At 32.3% G+C, this 21,216-nt stretch overlaps 1 protein-coding gene across 7 annotated transcripts in view; it reads left to right on the forward strand.

Moving 5' to 3' along the window:
• Positions 1-144: 144 nt before the first annotated feature.
• LOC102801147 (PDZ and LIM domain protein 5-like) overlaps positions 145-21,216 on the forward strand; it is a 78,787-nt gene continuing 57,715 nt past the window's right edge. For all 7 annotated transcript variants that reach the window (XM_085493847.1, XM_085493848.1, XM_085493849.1 and 4 more), the window contains exons 1-2: positions 145-386; positions 17,888-18,039. In XM_085493847.1, coding sequence (XP_085349973.1) covers positions 285-386; positions 17,888-18,039 — 254 coding nt within the window. In that variant the 5' untranslated portion in view covers positions 145-284. The remainder of the gene's footprint in view (positions 387-17,887; positions 18,040-21,216) is intronic.

Raw genomic sequence — 21,216 nt, forward strand, 5'->3', positions numbered from 1 at the left:
ACGGTGATCTCGAAATAATAAATTATCAAGTTCAGTCTGAGTCATCAATGCAAAGTTTTAAAATGTTTTTGACATGTGTTTCATTCGTATTCTCTGCGCTTTCCTAATATAGCTCCTTGCTATGTCACCGTTTAGTGCCGTGTGCAAAACGCTTCTGTAATGTGGGAAAGCTTACCAGGCTGGGGGTGCTTGTTAACCTATGTCATTTCGTATGGAATTCCAGTAAATACTTTATAGTTTTGCCACAATTTTGAGGATATTGCGCCTAAATATCGGAGGCCAGTATGTCGGAGCATGTGTTCAATGTTACGCTGCACTACCCAGGTCCTTGGGGCTTCCGTTTAGCTGGAGGAGTAGATTTCAACCAACCTCTGTCGATTTCTCGGGTAAGTCAGTGACCTAAAAGTTTGATCATTTGTTGTCATATTGACAATTGGTGTGTTCCTTAAAATAACAGTGTCAACAACAAATTTGATATTTGAAGAGTCCAGAAATGCATGGTCTGTCTATTCGAAGCTGATAGACCATGTGGCCGTGATAGTTTGGGGTATGGGACGGGTAAACTAACTCTACCAGGCTAAATTATGTTGGCCTGGCGCTATAGGAGTGGCAGGATTTACTCTTCTAGTCACTTGAACAAACATTTATTCACAACGGTGCATTTCAACGCGACCGATTACTTTTATGTTTTGACGAGTAGCCGTCGATCGACTTTTAGTCACATAAGTTCTCATGTTAAAACTTTAGTGCCTCGATCAGCTGTTTTGTAATCCGTGGGTGACCCCAGTCCCCTTGCGGGCCTCCAGTCAAATCGTCCAACGATTCCACCTCGCTAAATTCACGTACGCCCTGTCAGCTGTTGCACAAACGTACATCTGAATTTAAACGCACATTCAATAATGCCTTACTCATAGTAATTATGATTAATGACAAGCCGGCACATCGATTGTCGGTCTTCCAAGTAATCTCGATACACTGTACTTTTTATCAATAGTACACTTTTTATGCTTGCACATTCCAGTCATATTTCTGTACATTCTTAGAAAACTTTTGATTGAAAGTATTATTCTGAGACACTAATATATTGAACAAACCACAGTTACTTAAACCGTGGACAAAACTACTTACCAGTAGTTAGTTAATTAAATAATTAGAACAATAAATCTGTTGAATAATTTCCCCTAAATGCTTAAGTTCAAATACAAACACTACAATAAATTAAAGAGTGAATGCAAATCTGGACCAAATCCTAGAATCTAGAGAAAGTAATCTGATCCAACAAATTACTTCAACATCAAAGTCAACTTTCACAAAATAAATCCACAAAATGTTTTCCATATTTTAGTCAAAAATATTAAGATCTGTTGCCAATGGGATATTATATTCAAAACTAAATTATTAACATGGAAATTATAGAAAATTATATAAAAATTACAAAATTTTGGCAGGAAAAATGATAATACCTAATCAACAACTGAACTAATATTTTCTTTATGTTTTTTTTTTAACAGAGGGGAGCATAAATAGATATATATATTTTTTTTTTAAATAATCACTTATAATTTGTTAATAATATTATTAAAATACAAATTGTTTTCATTATTTTTGTATTTTTTTTTCAATGAAAGCTATCTCATCTAAATACACATGCATTGTAGTATAGGTAGAAAGATTTATTATACTTGTTAGACAAGACGACCGGAAATAGTGTTTGCACAAGTTGTGACATTTTGACATTTCTACTCACCACAGTTACTATAGTAACCATGCACTAACCAAGAAGTTTAATATTCAACACAGCTGGGAACAAACTTCATTGTCATAGATCAGTAGGGGGTTACAGGGAGAGTGTGTGTGTGTGGGGGGGGGGGGGTTATGTTCAAGATTCATTTACATTTGCATGCATACGAGTATTTTAAATATATTTTTGAAGAATTTGTTTGTGGCTTTGACGTATTTGTCAGACGGAAGTTATATAGAATTGTTTATGTGGGAGTTTGAATAGTCTGAATAGAATGATAAAATTGTCAATTTAAATTTAAAGGTGTGACCTTTCTATAATGAACGCAATTGTCATTCTTTCTTTAAAGTTCATGATTTGTTTCATGGTCACAAATGTGAGATGTACATTACATCCGTACTTTATATCCATTACATGTATATAATGTTTTTGACAATTTATTTGTATTTCCATAATTAAAATTTGATTGATGCATCTGTTCCATATTAATTGATCATTTGACACCATGCTATGTACTTATTTACTCCAGTGTAGTAATTATGACATGCTGGCTCCCTAGGTGTCTCAAAATTAGTCTTTTCTGTTCTCTTAGAAAACGTGTGTAATTGACAAATTAAATTGTTTTTCCTTTATATTTTTAGGTTTTATTTTTCAATACAGTAATGTTCTACCCCTTAGCCACGAAATAAATTACCTTGTTCAGTGACCTCCTCATGGTTGAAAAATTATCATAATAACAGTGACCATGAAATGACCACCCAGATTTCTTATAACACTCCATTTAGTAGTGTTGATTATAAGGGATTGACCATTTGAAACTCAGGGGGGTATTTACATGGAAAATCAGAAAAAAAACTCTTTACAGTAAATATTTTTACAAAACAAATTTCACATTTATTGCAGGAAAGTAAACAGAAAATACAGCAATCTTGTCGATAGAGAAAATTTGTTGAATTTGCACATTTGTTTTTACCCCCCCCCCACCGCCGCCATCCAGAGTTTCTAATGGTTAACCACTAAATTCTATTTTCTTTGGGTGCCTTTCAAAATGATGTAGAATAATCTGTAAATGGTATTTTTCTTGTGAACAAATAGAAACCGATTGCCAACAAAGACAACCTTCAACCGTGTTGAAGTTCCTGTACTGTTTTGAACGTGGAGTTAACAATAGCATTTCTACTTTCTAAAAGAGATGCTTTTAAAATAGGGAACTAAATACGTAAGGCGTCTAAAAGTTGCATTATTCACAACAAAGCACTGACGAAGACACATGAAAGCTGATGAACTAGCCATTCTACACGACTTCTATAATTTAAAACCATAATAAACAAATAATTTTTCTGCTCTGCTTTTTCGGCACAGTTCCACTCAGTCATCTATTTCTCTGTTCGTCTATGACATGTAGCTAGGCGAATTGGTACTGTACGCGAGCATTGGTTTGAATCACACACACTTGTTTACTTAGATTTAATGTGATGGAGTCATCATCTATGCATGTGTCAGGTGGCCGTAGCGTCTTAGCGTGTCGCTTGGAACTCTATTCCCGTGCGTGCACAGGTGACGACCCTCTCGCTTTAACGTATTCAGTGTTAATTTAATTGAAGATAAAAATGCTTGTCCCAATAAGCAAAGCTTCTACATATTTTTATTAAGATGTAAATGTTACGGAATTAGACCATTTTTGGTCTATCATGTTAAATTGTATAGAGAGATTAAAAAACTCTTAAAAAACATTCACAATTTGTTACTCGTACCCTTATTTCTGGTGTACTATGTGTAATATAAGTATTTTTATCTTTTTTGGAACTATATTTGTTTATACAATGAACTTACAAGGTACAAAATAAAGTCACTTATGCATTTTTAGTAACAGTATTTACAAACCAAAGAAAAGTTGTAATCTCTTTATGATTATAATAAAGATTATTATTATATAAAATTCAAATGCAGTCAATACAATATGCTAGTATCGAAAAAATACAGGATATAAAAAAAATCATAGTTCTGGTCATTGTATCAGTTAAATATTTATGTTTCTGATCATTGTTTTTATCAGTTTAAAATGTGTGTCATTTCTTTTTTTTTTACATTTTTAGTCAAAATTTCCTAAAAACAAGAAAAATCCTATTTTCATGAAAAGCTCAATTTTAATGACAATTTTAAAATTAAAACAAAAATGGACAGAAACTTTAAAAAAAATTAACATTACAATAAAGAAGATACAACAATGGATTTCTTAGTGCAGTGTAGTCTTGGTATTTTTGTATTGTCTTATTTTTATGTTTATTAAATTTGCTGGTTGACCCCACTAGCTTATTATTTTTAGTTGTAATGAATTTCACATGGTCTGACTGCTCAGTGTATGTGAGTTGACTCATCTTGTCATGTGATCTAAAGCTAATTACCTTATTAGGCAAGAAAAAGAGAATCTATTGCTAGATGTCCAGGCAGTACCTTGTGACTTAACAAAGTTTAAGGTTTATTAACAACTTTTGACTGATTATTCAAAAAGATCAAGGGCTTTTTTAATTGATATTTATTATTATAACTTTATAATTTCATAATTTAACTTATTTAAAACTTTAAATGACTAGTAAAAAAAAAGCTAGTACATGTAGATTATTAAATTGAATGCTTCTTGTATTTCACCAATTCATTGTAAATTATTCAGATACTTAGCTTGAGGCATAACTAATCCTTTTTATTTCACAAGTTCATTAATACCTGACACAGAGAGCGTTATCTCTAGTATTGTGAGCTTAAACTTGAGTTCTTAATAACTTTTATTGTTAAGATGGAACACTAAAAATATTTTGTCGAGAAAGATGGTCATGAATCAGATCATGTTTTGAAATAATTCCAGATACCCCATCATCAGTTGCAAAATATAATTTGTTCAGCTTATGTCACCAGCTCATACTTTGAGATATGGTTTATTTCATCCATGTATGGTACAATATTTCCTTCATATGAAACGATAAAAAGTTCTTATTCTGACAAAATTGCTGCTTATTCTAATGAATCAAAAGCTTGCAACTATTTGGTTCTTGGTAGCGATGTTGACATAATATGCTCTTAAATGATCCAAGAACATATGCTAGGGATGTTGTATTAATGGCCTTTATTTGCTAATAGGGAATCTAAGTCTGTGTAATTTCGATTTGCTGTTGATGTAAGAATTTAATTGTTTTTTGTGTTGATTGATTGATGTGAGCTGATAGTTACTTTGGGGAGGGGGGGGGTACATTTTTTATGTAAGATTGCCCCAGTTCAATGAATATGAATATTTTATTCTTTTTGGATACCAATCCCACTGTGTGGTCTTTTTGTTTATATTCTTGAAAAGTTCCATAAATAAATACAATTAATTCAGTTCCTTTCTGAGTAACAAGGTTAATGTTTTATTGAATATAAATGTCTAGTGATAAATGTGCGTTATGGGTATTGTTTTGTGTTACTTAATATTTTGTTTTGTTATGTGCAATTATGTTGTGACATACTTTTTACTGTCATACTTGTATATTACTGGCAGCATTTAGCTCTATGGTATCTAGTGTCTGAGGAATTATTCACTGAACATGTACTTCAGATAATGTTACTGTAAATACTTTAGTTTTAGCTAGAATTAATTTTTCGCTGGAAAGGCTTTTTCGGGTGTTTTTTATGGAGTTTATTTTCACTGATTCTTGATTAGTTAAATGTAAAATATAGAAAAACAGATATCTTTGTTTGATTTTTTTATTATAACTGAAACATCCCTTCAGTGCAAATAGCGGAAATGAATTCCAAGCGAAAATAAAGCATTTTACAGTACATTGTTTGATCGTTTGACATGTTTAGCGCTACAATTTAGTGTCCAGTGCATTTAATATGGTTCAGTAAATTCAAAATATTCAAATTGCTATCTAATTAGAAAATAAATGTAATCGTAATACCAGTCATCTTGTGGTTGTGCGTATATGATTTCATCTGAAACAGGCCGACTTATGCATCTGTTATGTTGTCATGTGTGTAGCAGTACCTGTATGTGTTAATTATCAATTTGTGCTGAAAGATGTATTCCAGAGATCCCTGACACTGATTGGTTTGCTTCCCTGGATGTCTTTGTAGATGCAACATGTTTCTGATGTACGAGGTCGTAACTTAGAGCATCGGGTGTAGACGTTTCTATTCTGTAATATATACAAGATTATTACTTGGTGCGTGAGGTGCATCGAGGTGCATGCTAGGTCACAGATTTCATCCAGTTTATCGCCACCGTATCTTATCTGTTTTGTTTCAAATGTTCATAAAGTCTCAGTGTTCTCGCTGAGTCAAGTCGGGGGTCACAGTGTTGCAGTGCCCTCTAGTAAAATATCAGCATCTTTTTTTTTTTTTAACTTTTAAAAGAAACTTCAAATATGTGTAGTAACTGAAATGAAAAGAACCACAGTTCCACTTATCATTTATTAAACACCCTACTAGAAAGATAAACATGTGACCTGCACTTTGCTACCTGTACAACATACTCCTAATTTCAAATCCGTGCAACTCTATCCCCTTTTTTGTGAGGCCGCCCTTGCCTCGAAATCTTGGACTGATAACTGGCTCAAGCCTGTTAAAAGTAAATGTAAACACTTACACTGTATAGTCAATTACCCCTGGTACTCATGACTTTATGAACCCAGAACTTGAGGTAATTTGTAAAATCTTCAATGATACTTTTTATGAAATATGGTGATCAAAAAAGAAAAAAAGAAAGTGTTTTTTAAACTCTTGGAACTAGCATAGGACCTTCGCTAAGTACATATTGGTATGTTAAGTTGGAATCAATCTAAACCTTATTCATTATAGAATATTTTGTCATTTTTGATGAATTCCCTGCTAGATGTATGTTAGCATGCTTTGCTTTAACATTAAGTAGATTAAGTGAAGTGAAACTTTCTACTTTGCCTCTAATGAACATCACAGATGTCAGAAGAGTTAGACTTGGTGCGTTTCGATTTTCCCTATATTATTCCTATATGCTAAAATAATTTTATCAATTTGGGCCCTTAAAATGAGTGCCCCCTTAACTCCAAAGTCAGCCCTGTCTCTATATAGAACAAGTTGATTTTACTGTGCATATTAATTAGCATAATTAGCATAATTAATAGAATTTGTTTATAGTTACAAAACTGTAAATTCATTGATTATTCAAAAACATGTGAATATGTCAAATTATGTTAGAACTCATTCAAAACGGAGAATTTATTAAATAATTTGTTTACAGTAGAGGTTGCCACAAAAAATGAAATAATAGATTGGCATCAAGAAATCTGGATAAATTTGTAAAATTTTATCTCCATATTTATTCGCCTTTTTTTTTTTTAGAATCAAATGTATGGTAATTTATAGTGACATCACTGACTTCACAGTCTTGGTATGTGTAGGTGTGTATGTCTGTCTGTCTGTCTATAGAGCGGAAATGAAACTATATGTTTCCCAAGCCACACACGCTGAATGTTTAACAAACCGCTAGATTGTACGCGATTACAATGACTCACACATCCCTCATTGTTAACAGTATTCATAAAGGTGAAAAACTATACTCATAACTGACAATAGTATTCTGGAATGTGACTCTTGTGTCCCCAGATTCTTCACTTTAAGTGCGTGCATAGTTCATTGATCAGTGAATCGAACTTCATGCCCAGTCTCAGCCCAGTTATAGCGATGAGTGCGTTAAATTGGCATGGTCTGTGATATTTTCCAATTATTTTTTTGTATTTCTTTGAATCCATATGGTACTGAGCCTAGATGTTGTAGTAGAAAATGTGTACATGATGTAAAATATTAGGATATATAGACTCCCTATGGCCTTATAAACAAAACCCAGACAGATGGAAAATTTATTTTTGTTTGAACAGAATTTCTACTGTATTTACTAAAAAAATTTCATTTGCTTATACTGTGCCTTATAATATGACTTATGACGTTTACCATTGACACCCCCCACCCAGAATTGAAATGTTATGTGTTACTGATAATGATAATAATAATACTACTAATACTACTACTACTACTACTAATAATAATAATAATAACTTTATTGCATCCTTAGAAATACAATGTTTCTATCAGTTAATAGCAATAAAGATTAGTTGTGATAACTACTACTACAAAAAGAAAGTTAGTTGTTAAAAAAGATAAAGCAAGTGTTACATATCAAATGGCATTTTCATTTCTTGATTGAAATGCGTTATGAATATAATTGCCAATCTTTTTTATTATTACATCATCTTTTGAAGTCATCAAGAAATTAAATTTCTGGAGATCATTCTGTGTTTCTTGTGGAAATATAATGTCTTGTATGATTTGTTGGCGTATTACTTTATATTGTGGACATTTCATAACTAAGTGCAGTTCATCTTCTATTTCATTCTGTGAACACTGTTTGCAAATTCTATTTTCAGTAGGTATTTTTGGTTGCATATGCCTCCCTTTTTCTATTGCTAAATTGTGATTACTAGTTCGAAATTTTGTCATTGAAATTCTTTAATATGATATTTTGGTAATTTATGATATAGAATGTTTTCATGAGTTTACTTATTTGGTAACTGTACATAGATGAAAAAAAATGCCAAACCTAAATATTTTTTCCCAAAATTCTCTGTGAGTACAATTTTCACTTGCACTTGCAGTTCCAATTTGCATATGAAAAATCATTTTTGGGACAAAAATATTTAAAAAAAATTTTTTTTATATTTTTATGTTTAAAATATTTCCATAGTATTATTTTTGCACTGTTATTGGTTCATGTTCAGATCCGTGAATATACAGACTAAAAAATTTTAACAAACATACGGCTCATGAATTGGATTTGTATTAAGGATATAGATTAAAATTATCCTTTTCACTAACAGTTCCCTCTTTTCATCACAAATTCACAAAATAGTGCCGTTTATAGTCTGCACTTTCCTTCTGAAGATTGGGAAAAAAATAACCAAATCTTTTGAGTAAAAAGTGAAAATTTACTAAAATTTTGTCTGCTGGCTCTAAAATTAGGGTTCAATACTAAAAATATTGAAGAATATAAGAAAAAAAGTGCAAAAAAATCTGGGCGAGAAAGTTTGGTGGTGGAAACCATTCCATTCCAATAACCCGCAATTCAACATAAAATATACTGTAAGGATATGATTATAGCATCAATCGGTTTAAATCATCAACCATCCGTTTCCTCCATCACAGCGGTATTTGTAACAATGCAATATTTTTAACATCCTGTGTTGCTTTCTTTCACTGTGCTTGTCAAACTGACAGCTTTTATTGAGGGATTAAATTTGCACTTTGAGAACATTCTAGAATTTTGGGGGTTTTAAGTACAATTTCTATACTTGTGCTTGTTAACAGTAGATTTCTAATAAAAGTGCATATAAAACAAAATCATATTTGTTATATACTGAATCCTTGAAATATTACATATTTTGATTATAGCATCATCTTTGTAATTTACATATAAAGCGCAGAACACATAAACTTTTCTTATGTAAATTATAGATAAATCAAAATAAGTAATGTTTTAATGATGCATTATGCAACATATGCGATGATGCGTTACAAATAGAGTGAATACAGTATGTGAAATATTTGATAGCTACTCTGAATGAGCGTGAATCGTCACTGACGATCATTTTGAGTTTCTATTTGATTGCATCTTCAAATTTCCTTTGCTAATGAAACCGTTGGATTTACAGTAATTTCTGTTCCCAATTATGAGGGTCTTAGTATTTCAAAACAAGGCAGAATCCTTTTTTCCACCCAATTCATGCATATTAGATCATCAAATATTTCACACAAATTTTCCAAGATCCTGATAAATGTTCATGAACGTTTTCGGTGTGCAACTTTAAAGGGCTATTTGCGTTTTGTCATTTCGCTCGTTGCATACAAATACTGAGCCGAAATGAACATGATGTACATGTAAACAAGTGAGTGAACATAAGGTAATGCATCATGTCAAATAGTATTATAATAGCTAATTATCGTTATGCGATTTACATGAGTATTATAGAAGTGCACCCTAACATCTGTGCAATCATTTCCCGTAATGCACCCGGCCCAGCAATGCCAGTTTTCAAAACAAAATGCATCATTCTAAATTACGTAATGTGTTTAAGGGCTCGCCTTGTAATTACACCTAAAATACAGTATGTTAAAACTTTTATGGACTGGATACAACATTAGCTGCCTTCAGTCGTATGGCTAACACACCTTTGCAAGCTTGGGTGCTTCTAGTTCATAAAGATTTATGTTTGACTCCAAGTTTATTTTTTTGGTATCACAAAAATCTTATAGTCTCAGTAATAAGCAGTGAATTTTAACAAAAATACTTTTTCACCACCAGTTTCCTCTTCTCATCATAAACTTACAAAATAGTCCTGTTTATAGTCTACACTTAGTAAGTCTTTGTTTCAGATGATTGGGACAAAAATAACCACATTTTTTTTGAGTAAAAATTGAAAATTTACCCAAATTTGGTCTGTTGACTCCAAAGTTAGGGTTCATTTCCAGAAATATTGAATAAAATGAGAAAAAAGTGCAGAAAAATTCAGGCAAGTAATTCGGGTGGTAAATAGTTAAACACAACATTTGAGTGTTTAGTTTCATATTAGATGCATCTCTAGTTATTTATAGCAAGGTGTGTACAGTGCATGCCTTTGATGTTATATGTATTAAAGGTCTAATTACTAATCTTAGCCTCGTTAAGATTAAATCACTGCTTCAAGCTAGTAATTATCACTTGTTTGCTGAAAACTGGTGTAGCAAGAACCGTTATAAATTAACTTGATTACAGTATATATGCAAATAATCAAACAAATTTTCATAAAAATCTGTTTTTAAAATTTGTGAGATATTTGCACAACTCATTTGAGAATCTGATATCAACAGGTATATGAGTGAAGATAAATTAACTGACTCTATGTTAAAGGTTATCTGCAGTGCTGGGAGTTCATCTTGAATCCTATGTGTGGGTCATTAGTCATTGTACTTTTAAGTCTCCTACAACACATGGTGCACCTAATAACTGTTTTACAAGTAAATTTATACCACTCATTCCTCCAGTAAAGATCCATGGGGGGGGGGGACAAATCATTAGTTAACGTTCTCTTTTCTTTCACAAAACCAGGAAAACATAAAATTTTTAAGCACATGTAGTGGGGTATGGCAAATATAATTGGAGTAGTATATCAAGTCTATATATAACATATAATTGGAGTAGTATATTGAGTCCATATATAACATATAATTTGAGTAGTATATTGAGTCAATATATAACATATAATTGGAGTAGTATATTGAGTCTATATATAACATATAATTGGAGTATTATATCAAGTCTATATATAACATATAATTAGAGTAGTATGTTGAGTCTATATATAACATATAATTGGAGTAGTATATTGAGTCAATATATACCATATAATTGGAGTAGTATATTGATTCTATATATAACATATAATTAGAGTAGTATGTTGAGTTTATATATAACATATAATTGGAGTAGTATATTGAGTCTATATATGACATAATTAGAGTAGTATATTGAGTCCATATATAACATGTAATTAGAGTAGTATATTGAGTCTATATACAACATATAATTGGAGTAGTATATCAAGTCTATATATAACATATAATTGGAGTTGTATATTGAGTCAATATATAACATATAATTGGAGTAGTATATTGAGTCTATATATAACATATAATTAGAGTAGTATATCAAGTCTATATATAACATATAATTGGAGTAGTATATTGAGTCTATATATAACATATAATTGGAGTAGTATATTGAGTCTATATATAACATATAATTGGAGTAGTATATTGAGTCTATATATAACATATCAGAGTAGTATATTGAGTCAATATATAACATATAATTAGAGTAGTATATTGAGTCTATATATAAGATATAATTGGTGTAGTATATTGAGTCTATATATAACATATAATTGGAGTATTATATCAAGTCTATATATAACATATAATTGGAGTAGTATATTGAGTCTATATATAACATATAATTGGAGTAGTATATTGAGTCTATATATAACATATAATTGGAGTTGTATATTGAGTCAATATATAACATATAATTGGAGTAGTATATTGAGTCTATATATAACATATAATTGGAGTATTATATCAAGTCTATATATAACATAATTGGAGTAGTATATTGAGTCTATATATAACATATAATTGGAGTATTATATCAAGTCTATATATAACATATAATTGGAGTTGTATATTGAGTCAATATATAACATATAATTGGTGTAGTATATTGAGTCTATATATAACATATAATTGGAGTATTATATCAAGTCTATATATAACATATAATTGGAGTAGTATATTGAGTCTATATATAACATATAATTGGAGTATTATATCAAGTCTATATATAACATATAATTGGAGTTGTATATTGAGTCAATATATAACATATAATTGGAGTAGTATATTGAGTCTATATATAACATATAATTGGAGTATTATATCAAGTCTATATATAACATATAATTGGAGTAGTATATTGAGTCTATATATAACATATAATTGGAGTAGTATATTGAGTCTATATATAACATATAATTGGAGTAGTATATTGAGTCTATATATAACATATCAGAGTAGTATATTGAGTCAATATATAACATATAATTAGAGTAGTATATTGAGTCTATATATAAGATATAATTGGTGTAGTATATTGAGTCTATATATAACATATAATTGGAGTAGTATATTGAGTCCATATATAACATATAATTTGAGTAGTATATTGAGTCTATATATAACATATAATTGGAGTATTATATCAAGTCTATATATAACATATAATTAGAGTAGTATATTGAGTCTATATATAACATATCAGAGTAGTATATTGAGTCAATATATAACATATAATTAGAGTAGTATATTGAGTCTATATATAAGATATAATTGGTGTAGTATATTGAGTCTATATATAACATAATTGGAGTAGTATATTGAGTCCATATATAACATATAATGGGAGTAGTATATTGAGTCTGTAATGTATAACATAATTAGAGTAGTATATTGAGTCTACATGTATATATATACCATATAATTGGAGTAGTATATTGAGTCTATATATAACATAATTGGAGTAGTATATCAAGTCTATATATAACATATAATCGGAGTAGTATATTGAGTCAATATACAAGATATAATTGGAGTAGTATATTGAGTCTATCTATAACATAATTGGAGTAGTATATTGAGTCCATATATAACATATAATGGGAGTAGTATATTGAGTCTATAATGTATAACATAATTATAGTATATTGAGTCTATATAGAACATATAATTGGAGTAGTATATTGAGTCTATCTAGTCTAATGGCTATAAAATGTGGATTTATGTCTTAGGTATTTATGCTTAAAATCTGTTATGTCAATCACCAGATGTTGTTTTATGTTCATTACTGATTATTACTGAACTAGAGACGTTACAGTAGAAACCTTGGTTATATCATGTTGTGGTGAAATAAGTAATGATATTGTTGAAATCTTGTGACTTGTAACTACACATGTATGGTCATCTGTTACCACCTGTTTGGTTGTTACAATATCACTCTGACTAAAAAAAATCTAATATATTGTACTGCATGTATTTTGTTTTTTACATTTTATTTCATTTCAATTACCAAAATAAACTACCAACAAATAAATTATCAAAATTAAATATATGAAAAAATAATTAAAAATAAAATATAATTTAAAAAAAAAATTGATAGGAATTTTTAAAAAAAAGCCCTAAACTAGAATCTTATTTTAATCAGATTGCTACTATATATATATTTGCTCTATCAGAAGAACTTCGCTGTTTAAGCCCGGTATGCAACGGTATTCATGCACAATGATATGCAAAGAAGAATTTCATGAAAAAGTTCATATTTTGCTTCAATCATATTTTCACTAGTGGCATCCCAGAATGCAGTAGAAATGTTTGATTTCATTAGTAACTATGATGCCGATTATTGCTGTATTGAAAATACACGTAATATCAATTTTGTGATATAACTTGCAATCCATGGAACGTCTTCATTACGAGTCAGATCTTCGTCTTACACCATGATTGGCATATTCTATATTGTGTTCACACAGAAAGCAAAACATGGGTTCACCTGGATTTAATTTCAACCCTGTGTTGAAAAACACATGCGAACAAATTAACCTGGTCTCGACCTGTGTCATTTTAGAGTCAGAGGGCTGGTCTCAACTTGAGGTCTGTGTTTAACCCCAAGATGAGAGACATGTTAACAAGAATTTAGGGTTAAAACAATGCCCTCTAACAATGATCCAATGGTAGGTGAATAAGACATTTAAAATGTATGAATGCTGTGCTTAAATATGAACCACTGCGACATATGGACAGAACGCATGTTAAAATTTAACCCACTGAGAAGGAATATTTACAAAGCAATCTGTTTCTCGGCACATGTGAACAAGACTTTAGAAATCTTTGGTTGGTGCCACATCAAAGCATTGGTAGAATACAAAATATAGTGGATGGAATGTTAAATACATTCTATGCTAAGTATGTGTAAATCTGTGCATTATGCAGTGACTGAATTTAATTATCCATTGGTTATAGTATACCAGTTGCAGGATTTAACAACCAAATCCTGTTTGCAAGTGTCTGATGCCAACCAGTCATTCATTCATTCATATTGATTACACATTCATGAAAAAATGTTGTTAATATAAAACACCTTGCTTGAGTAATAAAATATTAGAGCACCTGCATCGTTAATTAATTAATAAATGTTCTAGAAAAATTATGATTGATTCATGGGCTTATTCAAATGAGCAGTATTAATAATAACTCTTTTAGCCTACCGACATAATTTTTTTAATTTTTTTCCAAAATTGTTATCAAAACCTGTAGCTAATAGAAAATTAGGTCAATTTGATCCAAAATTATGCAAAAAATAACAACAAAATAGGTAAAAATAGGCAAAATATTGTACAAAAATGTTGGCTTTAAAATTGATGGTGTTAATGATATTCGGTTGTCATAGTGAGAATATTGCCAAGTATGCATGAATCCATGATAGTTTTATTGTTATGCATCTGTTTCTACTTGCTGTCATAATTTAGGGAGTGGTCAGGCAGCCAGACTTTTTATCTTGCCACATAGTGAAATAATCTAGTCTACCAATTCTTGTCCCATGGCTGTAATTTTTTTTTTTTTTTAAATTAGCAGCCCATCTGGATTATGATAAATATATTTCTTCATTGAAATATGAGCCCTCAAAAAAAGGTTTTGAACCTTTATGTGACTTTTGAAACATGCATGTACATTAATTATTAACCTTATTAACCTGCAATGGCCTTACTCAAAGTTGGCTCGTGTGTAAGGTGTTTGTGTAGTGTGTTGTGTAGACAATTGCGCTGTTGTTTGCTGTAAAGACCTTCTCTATGTGCTGTTAAATATCTATCTAATGACCACTTAGAGGATGTCTTAAAGGACTACATGTATAAAATAAAAGTTAGAAAATGAGACAAAATGTAACAAACAAGTAACTCAAAAAGTGGTGGTTGTTGCGCCACACATATACGAGATTTGTAATGATAAACTGGTTTTTCGCAACCCAATACACTCTCATAATGGCTATCATAAAAGCAAGTTTTGATCTGACTGCGATGCGCACTAAATACCGACTTTAACTCCGTTGAGGTGTTCCAATCACTCAAGAAATAATCTAGTGTCTCCTTTCGTACATGTTGATCTGCACAAACACTCAAAGTCGCCATCTTTGTTAATATGGGAATCCTTATCTTGTTTATGAGTGTAGCCATGACTACCGCTCTTTTGTGATAAAATGCTACACAATTAAATATTTAAGAAGGAAGTGTACATAGTAAAATGAAGATAACTATTCATCATACTCGATACAATGTAATTTTGTGTATTGGATGGCATGTAATACTGCCTCGAATACAAAGGTGTCAACAAGGTTGCCTCTTGTCATTTCCTCGTTATTCCTCAGGGTACACTGTATATGTCACATTCCCTGTATAAATCCGTTCTGAAAATGTTTTTTTTTTTTTTTTTGATGCAGTGTTCATCGCAGATAAATAAAAGATTAACACCTTTTATACACTAGTCGTGCTTATCATTGATACTTCAATCAACTCTGCAACATATAACATTTTTCATTGTTATTCAATCTACTTACATGCTTTGACAATGCATTATAAAACATGACTGGCATGTTTTGATAATCCCTACAATGTACAATGTAGTCTTCTTTCTTAAAAAAAACCCATAGAACTCTCTCCCTTTAAGTCAAGTATTGCAGAAAGGGCCTATACTTGTTTATAACTTACCTAGGGAGTTGTATTATCTTCTTTCCTTTCTTGCCTTGGGTGTTCATCATATTACTAAAATGTAAGAAATACCATCTATTCAAGAATTCCCCTTCACTGCCGATATTGTTTTGGCTGCATCTCATTTCTCGGTTTTGTGCTTTCATCAAGTTTCACAGTGGTTATCATAGACCAAACAAATTTATGTATAATGTAAATATTTTTGTCAGAGTTTGTATTTTTATTCAAAGTTTTAAGTATAAAGAAGTTGAATAATTTTTTTTCAAAAAAAATTTGCATAATGCTGCGCAGTCATCTTGATGGGTTATACATGTACAGTTTGTGACTTTGACAGTGCATTGTGGGACTTTGACATTTACAGGGGATGGTATGAATTCCTGTAATTGGGGCAATGCATTGTGGGACTTTGACATTGACAGCAGATGGTATGAATTCTGGAATTGGGACAATGTATTGTGGGAATTTGACATTGACAGAGGAAGGTACAAATTCCTGGAATTTAGCCATTGCATTGCGGGCTTTGCATTGACAGGGGAAAGTATGACTCTCAGGAATTGGGACAATGCATTGTGGGACTTTGACATTGACAGGGGAAGGTATGACTCTCAGGAATTGGGACAATGCATTGTGGGACTTTGACATTGACAGGGAAAGGTATAACTCTCAGGAATTGGGCAATGCATTGTGGGGCTTTGCATTGACAGGGGAAGGTATGACTCTCAGGAATTGGGCAATGCATTGTGGGGCTTTGCATTGACAGGGGAAGGTATGACTCTCAGGAATTGGGCAATGCATTGTGGGACTTTGACATTAACATTGACAGGGGAAGGTATAGACTCCTAGAATTGGGGCAATGCATTGTGGGACTTTGTGAGAGATTGACAGGGAATGGTATGATTCCCTAGAATTGAGACAATGCATTGTGGGAATTTGAGATTGACAAGGGAAGGTATGGATCCCTAGAATTGAGGTAATGCATTGTGGGAATTAAACATTGACATAGGACTTTTACTTGCTGTATGTGACTTTTTTGACACCTAATGTATGAATATAATGTTTAAAAAGATGTCGATTATAGCAGTAATGTGCTACTAGTACTGTAAATGCATTAATTATTCACTGGATTTTTATTTCACTATTTCCACTGGTATATAGAATCTGCTAATTAAGTCCATGTGAACAGTATGTAAAATAACAGTAGAACTCATTGTTTTCTTGACAAATTAGAAACACAGTGATTATGCTCAAAATATCAAGTGAATAGTGCAAATATATGTCAGTAATAATTTTTTATAAATAGAGTAAATGCAATTCTACAAGATTGTTCCTGATTGGCTACCTAACCCTAACACCTGACAGTCAGACCAATCAGAGAGCAGCTTGCTTGTTGACAGGTTTATTTAACCTATCAAATTCTACCTTGTATATATGCTTGAACTTTCCCTTTGCCAGAAGTATGGCTTTGATTTTAGGGGTGAACCATTGCATCTACAGGGGTGTTGGCTAAGCTTCAATCTGAGACAACAATTATCTTAATTTCTTTATACAGATACACAATGCTTTTATTCTGAAGTCACATTAGAGTTAGTGCTGCAGACTTTTAGGGCTGAGCCAAGTAGGATCATGTGCAGTGCTTAAGAAAAAAAAACTTGTATACATGTAGTAACACAAAGTACCGGTAATCCCCATTTCAAATTGCTCACCTCTTAATACTTCCATTAAATTTTGTGTTTTTCAGATCACACCAGGTGGAAAAGGCGCAGTTGCTAATATATTACCCAATGATGTTGTTCTACGTATTGATGGTGAAGATGCCATGCATATGACCCATTTAGATGCACAGAATAAAATAAAGAATTGCGTGGGAGATTTGTCGCTAACATTGACAAGGTGAGCGTGCGTTTTTTGTTTGTAATGTCTATGTATATTAGTTGCATTCACGTTGGAAATCTCAGCCTGTGCTGCGCTTCGAAACTGTGTACGCACGTACTGGAATGTGTGTGTGTGAACGGTCCTAAACTAGTTAGATCTGTTAAAAATACCATGATCTTGGTCTCAAGAGAGGGAGCTGAGATCCAACTGTGCACGTGCTAAGATTCGTGAATGAGGGTAAACGCTTGGAACATACTGAAATCCTACCCTCAAAGACGATGACGTAGATGAACGAAAGCACAAAGGAAAAGAAAAAAAATATGGTCTAATGCAGAAGTAAGGACAAATGGCATTTTGATAGTTCAACTCGAACACGCTGAATACTATAATCAAAGCAGTGAATTTTTTTTTGTTATTGTTGGGCACAATGATTGAACATAAATACTATGTTAGTAAATGGCATGAGACACATGTGCAGAGTAGGACAAGTTGTAGATCAACGAAAGAGAATGATATTTGCAAAAGCCGAGTGGGTTCCAAAATGGGTCCGATGAATTTAAACGCAACTGTGGTGATTCCTCTACAGATGAGAAGAAATAACAATATTTAGCATGTGCCAAGATCTTGTACTTTGGACACAACTATTATAATTAGGAATATTTGTAGTAACTTATAATCTTTTTTTATGCAAGATTAGTTACAATAAAGTCAATAATGGTCATTTGATATGACATGACATGACCAGATCAATCCAATCCATACAGGGTAATTAATGTTCATGTGTGTTTTATGTTTTGGCTGCTGAGTGGGTGTACAAAGGTTATGTCAATTGAAAAGTTTTTTATTCACTTAGTATAGTATCTGGTCTGTGAGGCCCAACAGTGTGTTTGAATACAAAAGTTGCAGTATCTTTTTGACAAAATTTGAAATACAAATCTTTCAATGCATTTCAAGTATTCATGTTGAATTATAAGATAGGATAGGATATTTTATTTCGAACATAAACAAAAATAATGCATGAGTAAAGTCCAACTTATAAGAAACATAAAGTAACACAACTCATCTAAAATAATTTTAAAATCTGAAAAACAAAATTAGCTAAAATATTACAAACATATTTGTCTACACTTGAGAAAACATTAATAAACAATTTTAAATTTGGCAAGATTTGATAATCAGGTGAGTATATAACTAGTGCATAGAGGAATTTTTTCCTGTGTTCTGAAAAACTGTTATGTTCACAATGAAAAGAGTAATGTTTTTCATCGCCTACTTCATTAGAGTCACACTTGTTACATACCCTGTCAATTTTATTTATTCCTTTGTGGCGTTATTTAAACATAAAAAAGTGTATTTATTGATATATCAGCATAATTTCATAAACTTATCTAGTGTTTCATCTGGTTCAGTAAAATATATCTGTTAGGAACAACAATTTTCATTAAAATGCCCCAGTGTAAGTTTGTGGTGCTGTTATATCACCGGTAAGTACCAGGATGTGTGACCTTTAGAGGTCATGAAGGTGGCCTGTTTGATATGCTAGTAATAGCACAATGGTGTATTTGTATACCTTTCATAATGTATGCATTATGACTATCCAGGGTTTATATATAGGTATATATTTTGCTTGACTGTTGGTTTTGAAATTGATAACTACATGTAGAAGAATGTAGATTAATAAATCATTGGTCAAACTATAATTTAATACTCAATTAGTGATACAAGTTATTTTGAATATTTGCTATGTTCATACATGTACAAATTGAAAATAAACTCGTACATGACCTTCAAAAGGTCACACATCCTGGCGATTTTGTGGGTATAAATTGACTATCAATGATAATTTCTCATTTATTACCCTTCCAAAATGAAAACTACTAGAATTGTAGTTCAAACTTTTTAGTAGACGAGATAGATGCATGTTTTTTTTTTCCACTGTAAATTAGAATAAATGGAAGAGTAGGAATCCGATACACTTACCTATTTCTACAATTCCTGCAGTTAGCAGCCAAAAACAGTAAAATATCTAAAAAAATTCGTCAAAACAATCTTCCGAGTGCTATGAGACCCATATTAAACAGGGTAAATTATATTAGCAATAATTGCTGTTATTAGAACATAGACGCCGGTACCCCCAAAAAATCCAACACAGATGCAATTCTGTTACTTATATACAGGACTGTGGGTAGGCATGAAACAGCTAGACTGATACACACAGGATTTGGGTAACTTGCATACAGGACACTATGGGTAGGCATGAAACAGTTGCTAGACAGAGATATACAGGATCCAAGCAGTGGGACCCAAGTGACTTGCATACAGGACACTATGGGTAGGCATGAAACAGTTGCTAGACAGAGATATACAGGATCCAAGCAGTGGGACCCAAGTGACTTGTATACAGACCAGTATGGGTAGCCATGAAACAGTTGCTAGACAGAGATATACAGGATCCAAGCAGTGGGACCCAAGTGACTTGCATACAGGACACTATGGGTAGGCATGAAACAGTTGCTAGACAGAGATATACAGGATCCAAGCAGTGGGACCCAAGTGACTTGCATACAGGACACTATGGGTAGGCATGAAACAGTTGCTAGACAGAGATATACAGGATCCAAGCAGTGGGACCCAAGTGACTTGCATACAGGACACTATGGGTAGCCATGAAACAGTTGCTAGACAGAGATATACAGGATCCAAGCAGTGGGACCCAAGTAACTTGCATACAGGACACTATGGGTAGGCATGAAACAGTTGCTAGACAGAGATATACAGGATCCAAGCAGTGGGACCCAAGTGACTTGCATACAGGACACTATGGGTAGCCATGAAACAGTTGCTAGACAGAGATATACAGGATCCAAGCAGTGGGACCCAAGTAACTTGCATACAGGACACTATGGGTAGGCATGAAACAGTTGCTAGACAGAGATATACAGGATCCAAGCAGTGGGACCCAAGTGACTTGCATACAGGACACTATGGGTAGCCATGAAACAGTTGCTAGACAGAGATATACAGGATCCAAGCAGTGGGACCCAAGTGACTTGCATACAGGACACTATGGGTAGCCATGAAACAGTTGCTAGACAGAGATATACAGGATCCAAGCAGTGGGACCCAAGTGACTTGCATACAGGACACTATGGGTAGGCATGAAACAGTTGCCAGACAGAGATATACAGGATCCAA

Source organism: Saccoglossus kowalevskii, chromosome 19 (assembly GCF_978046115.1).
Source record: "Saccoglossus kowalevskii chromosome 19, keSacKowa6.1, whole genome shotgun sequence".
Lineage (NCBI taxonomy): Eukaryota > Metazoa > Hemichordata > Enteropneusta > Harrimaniidae > Saccoglossus > Saccoglossus kowalevskii.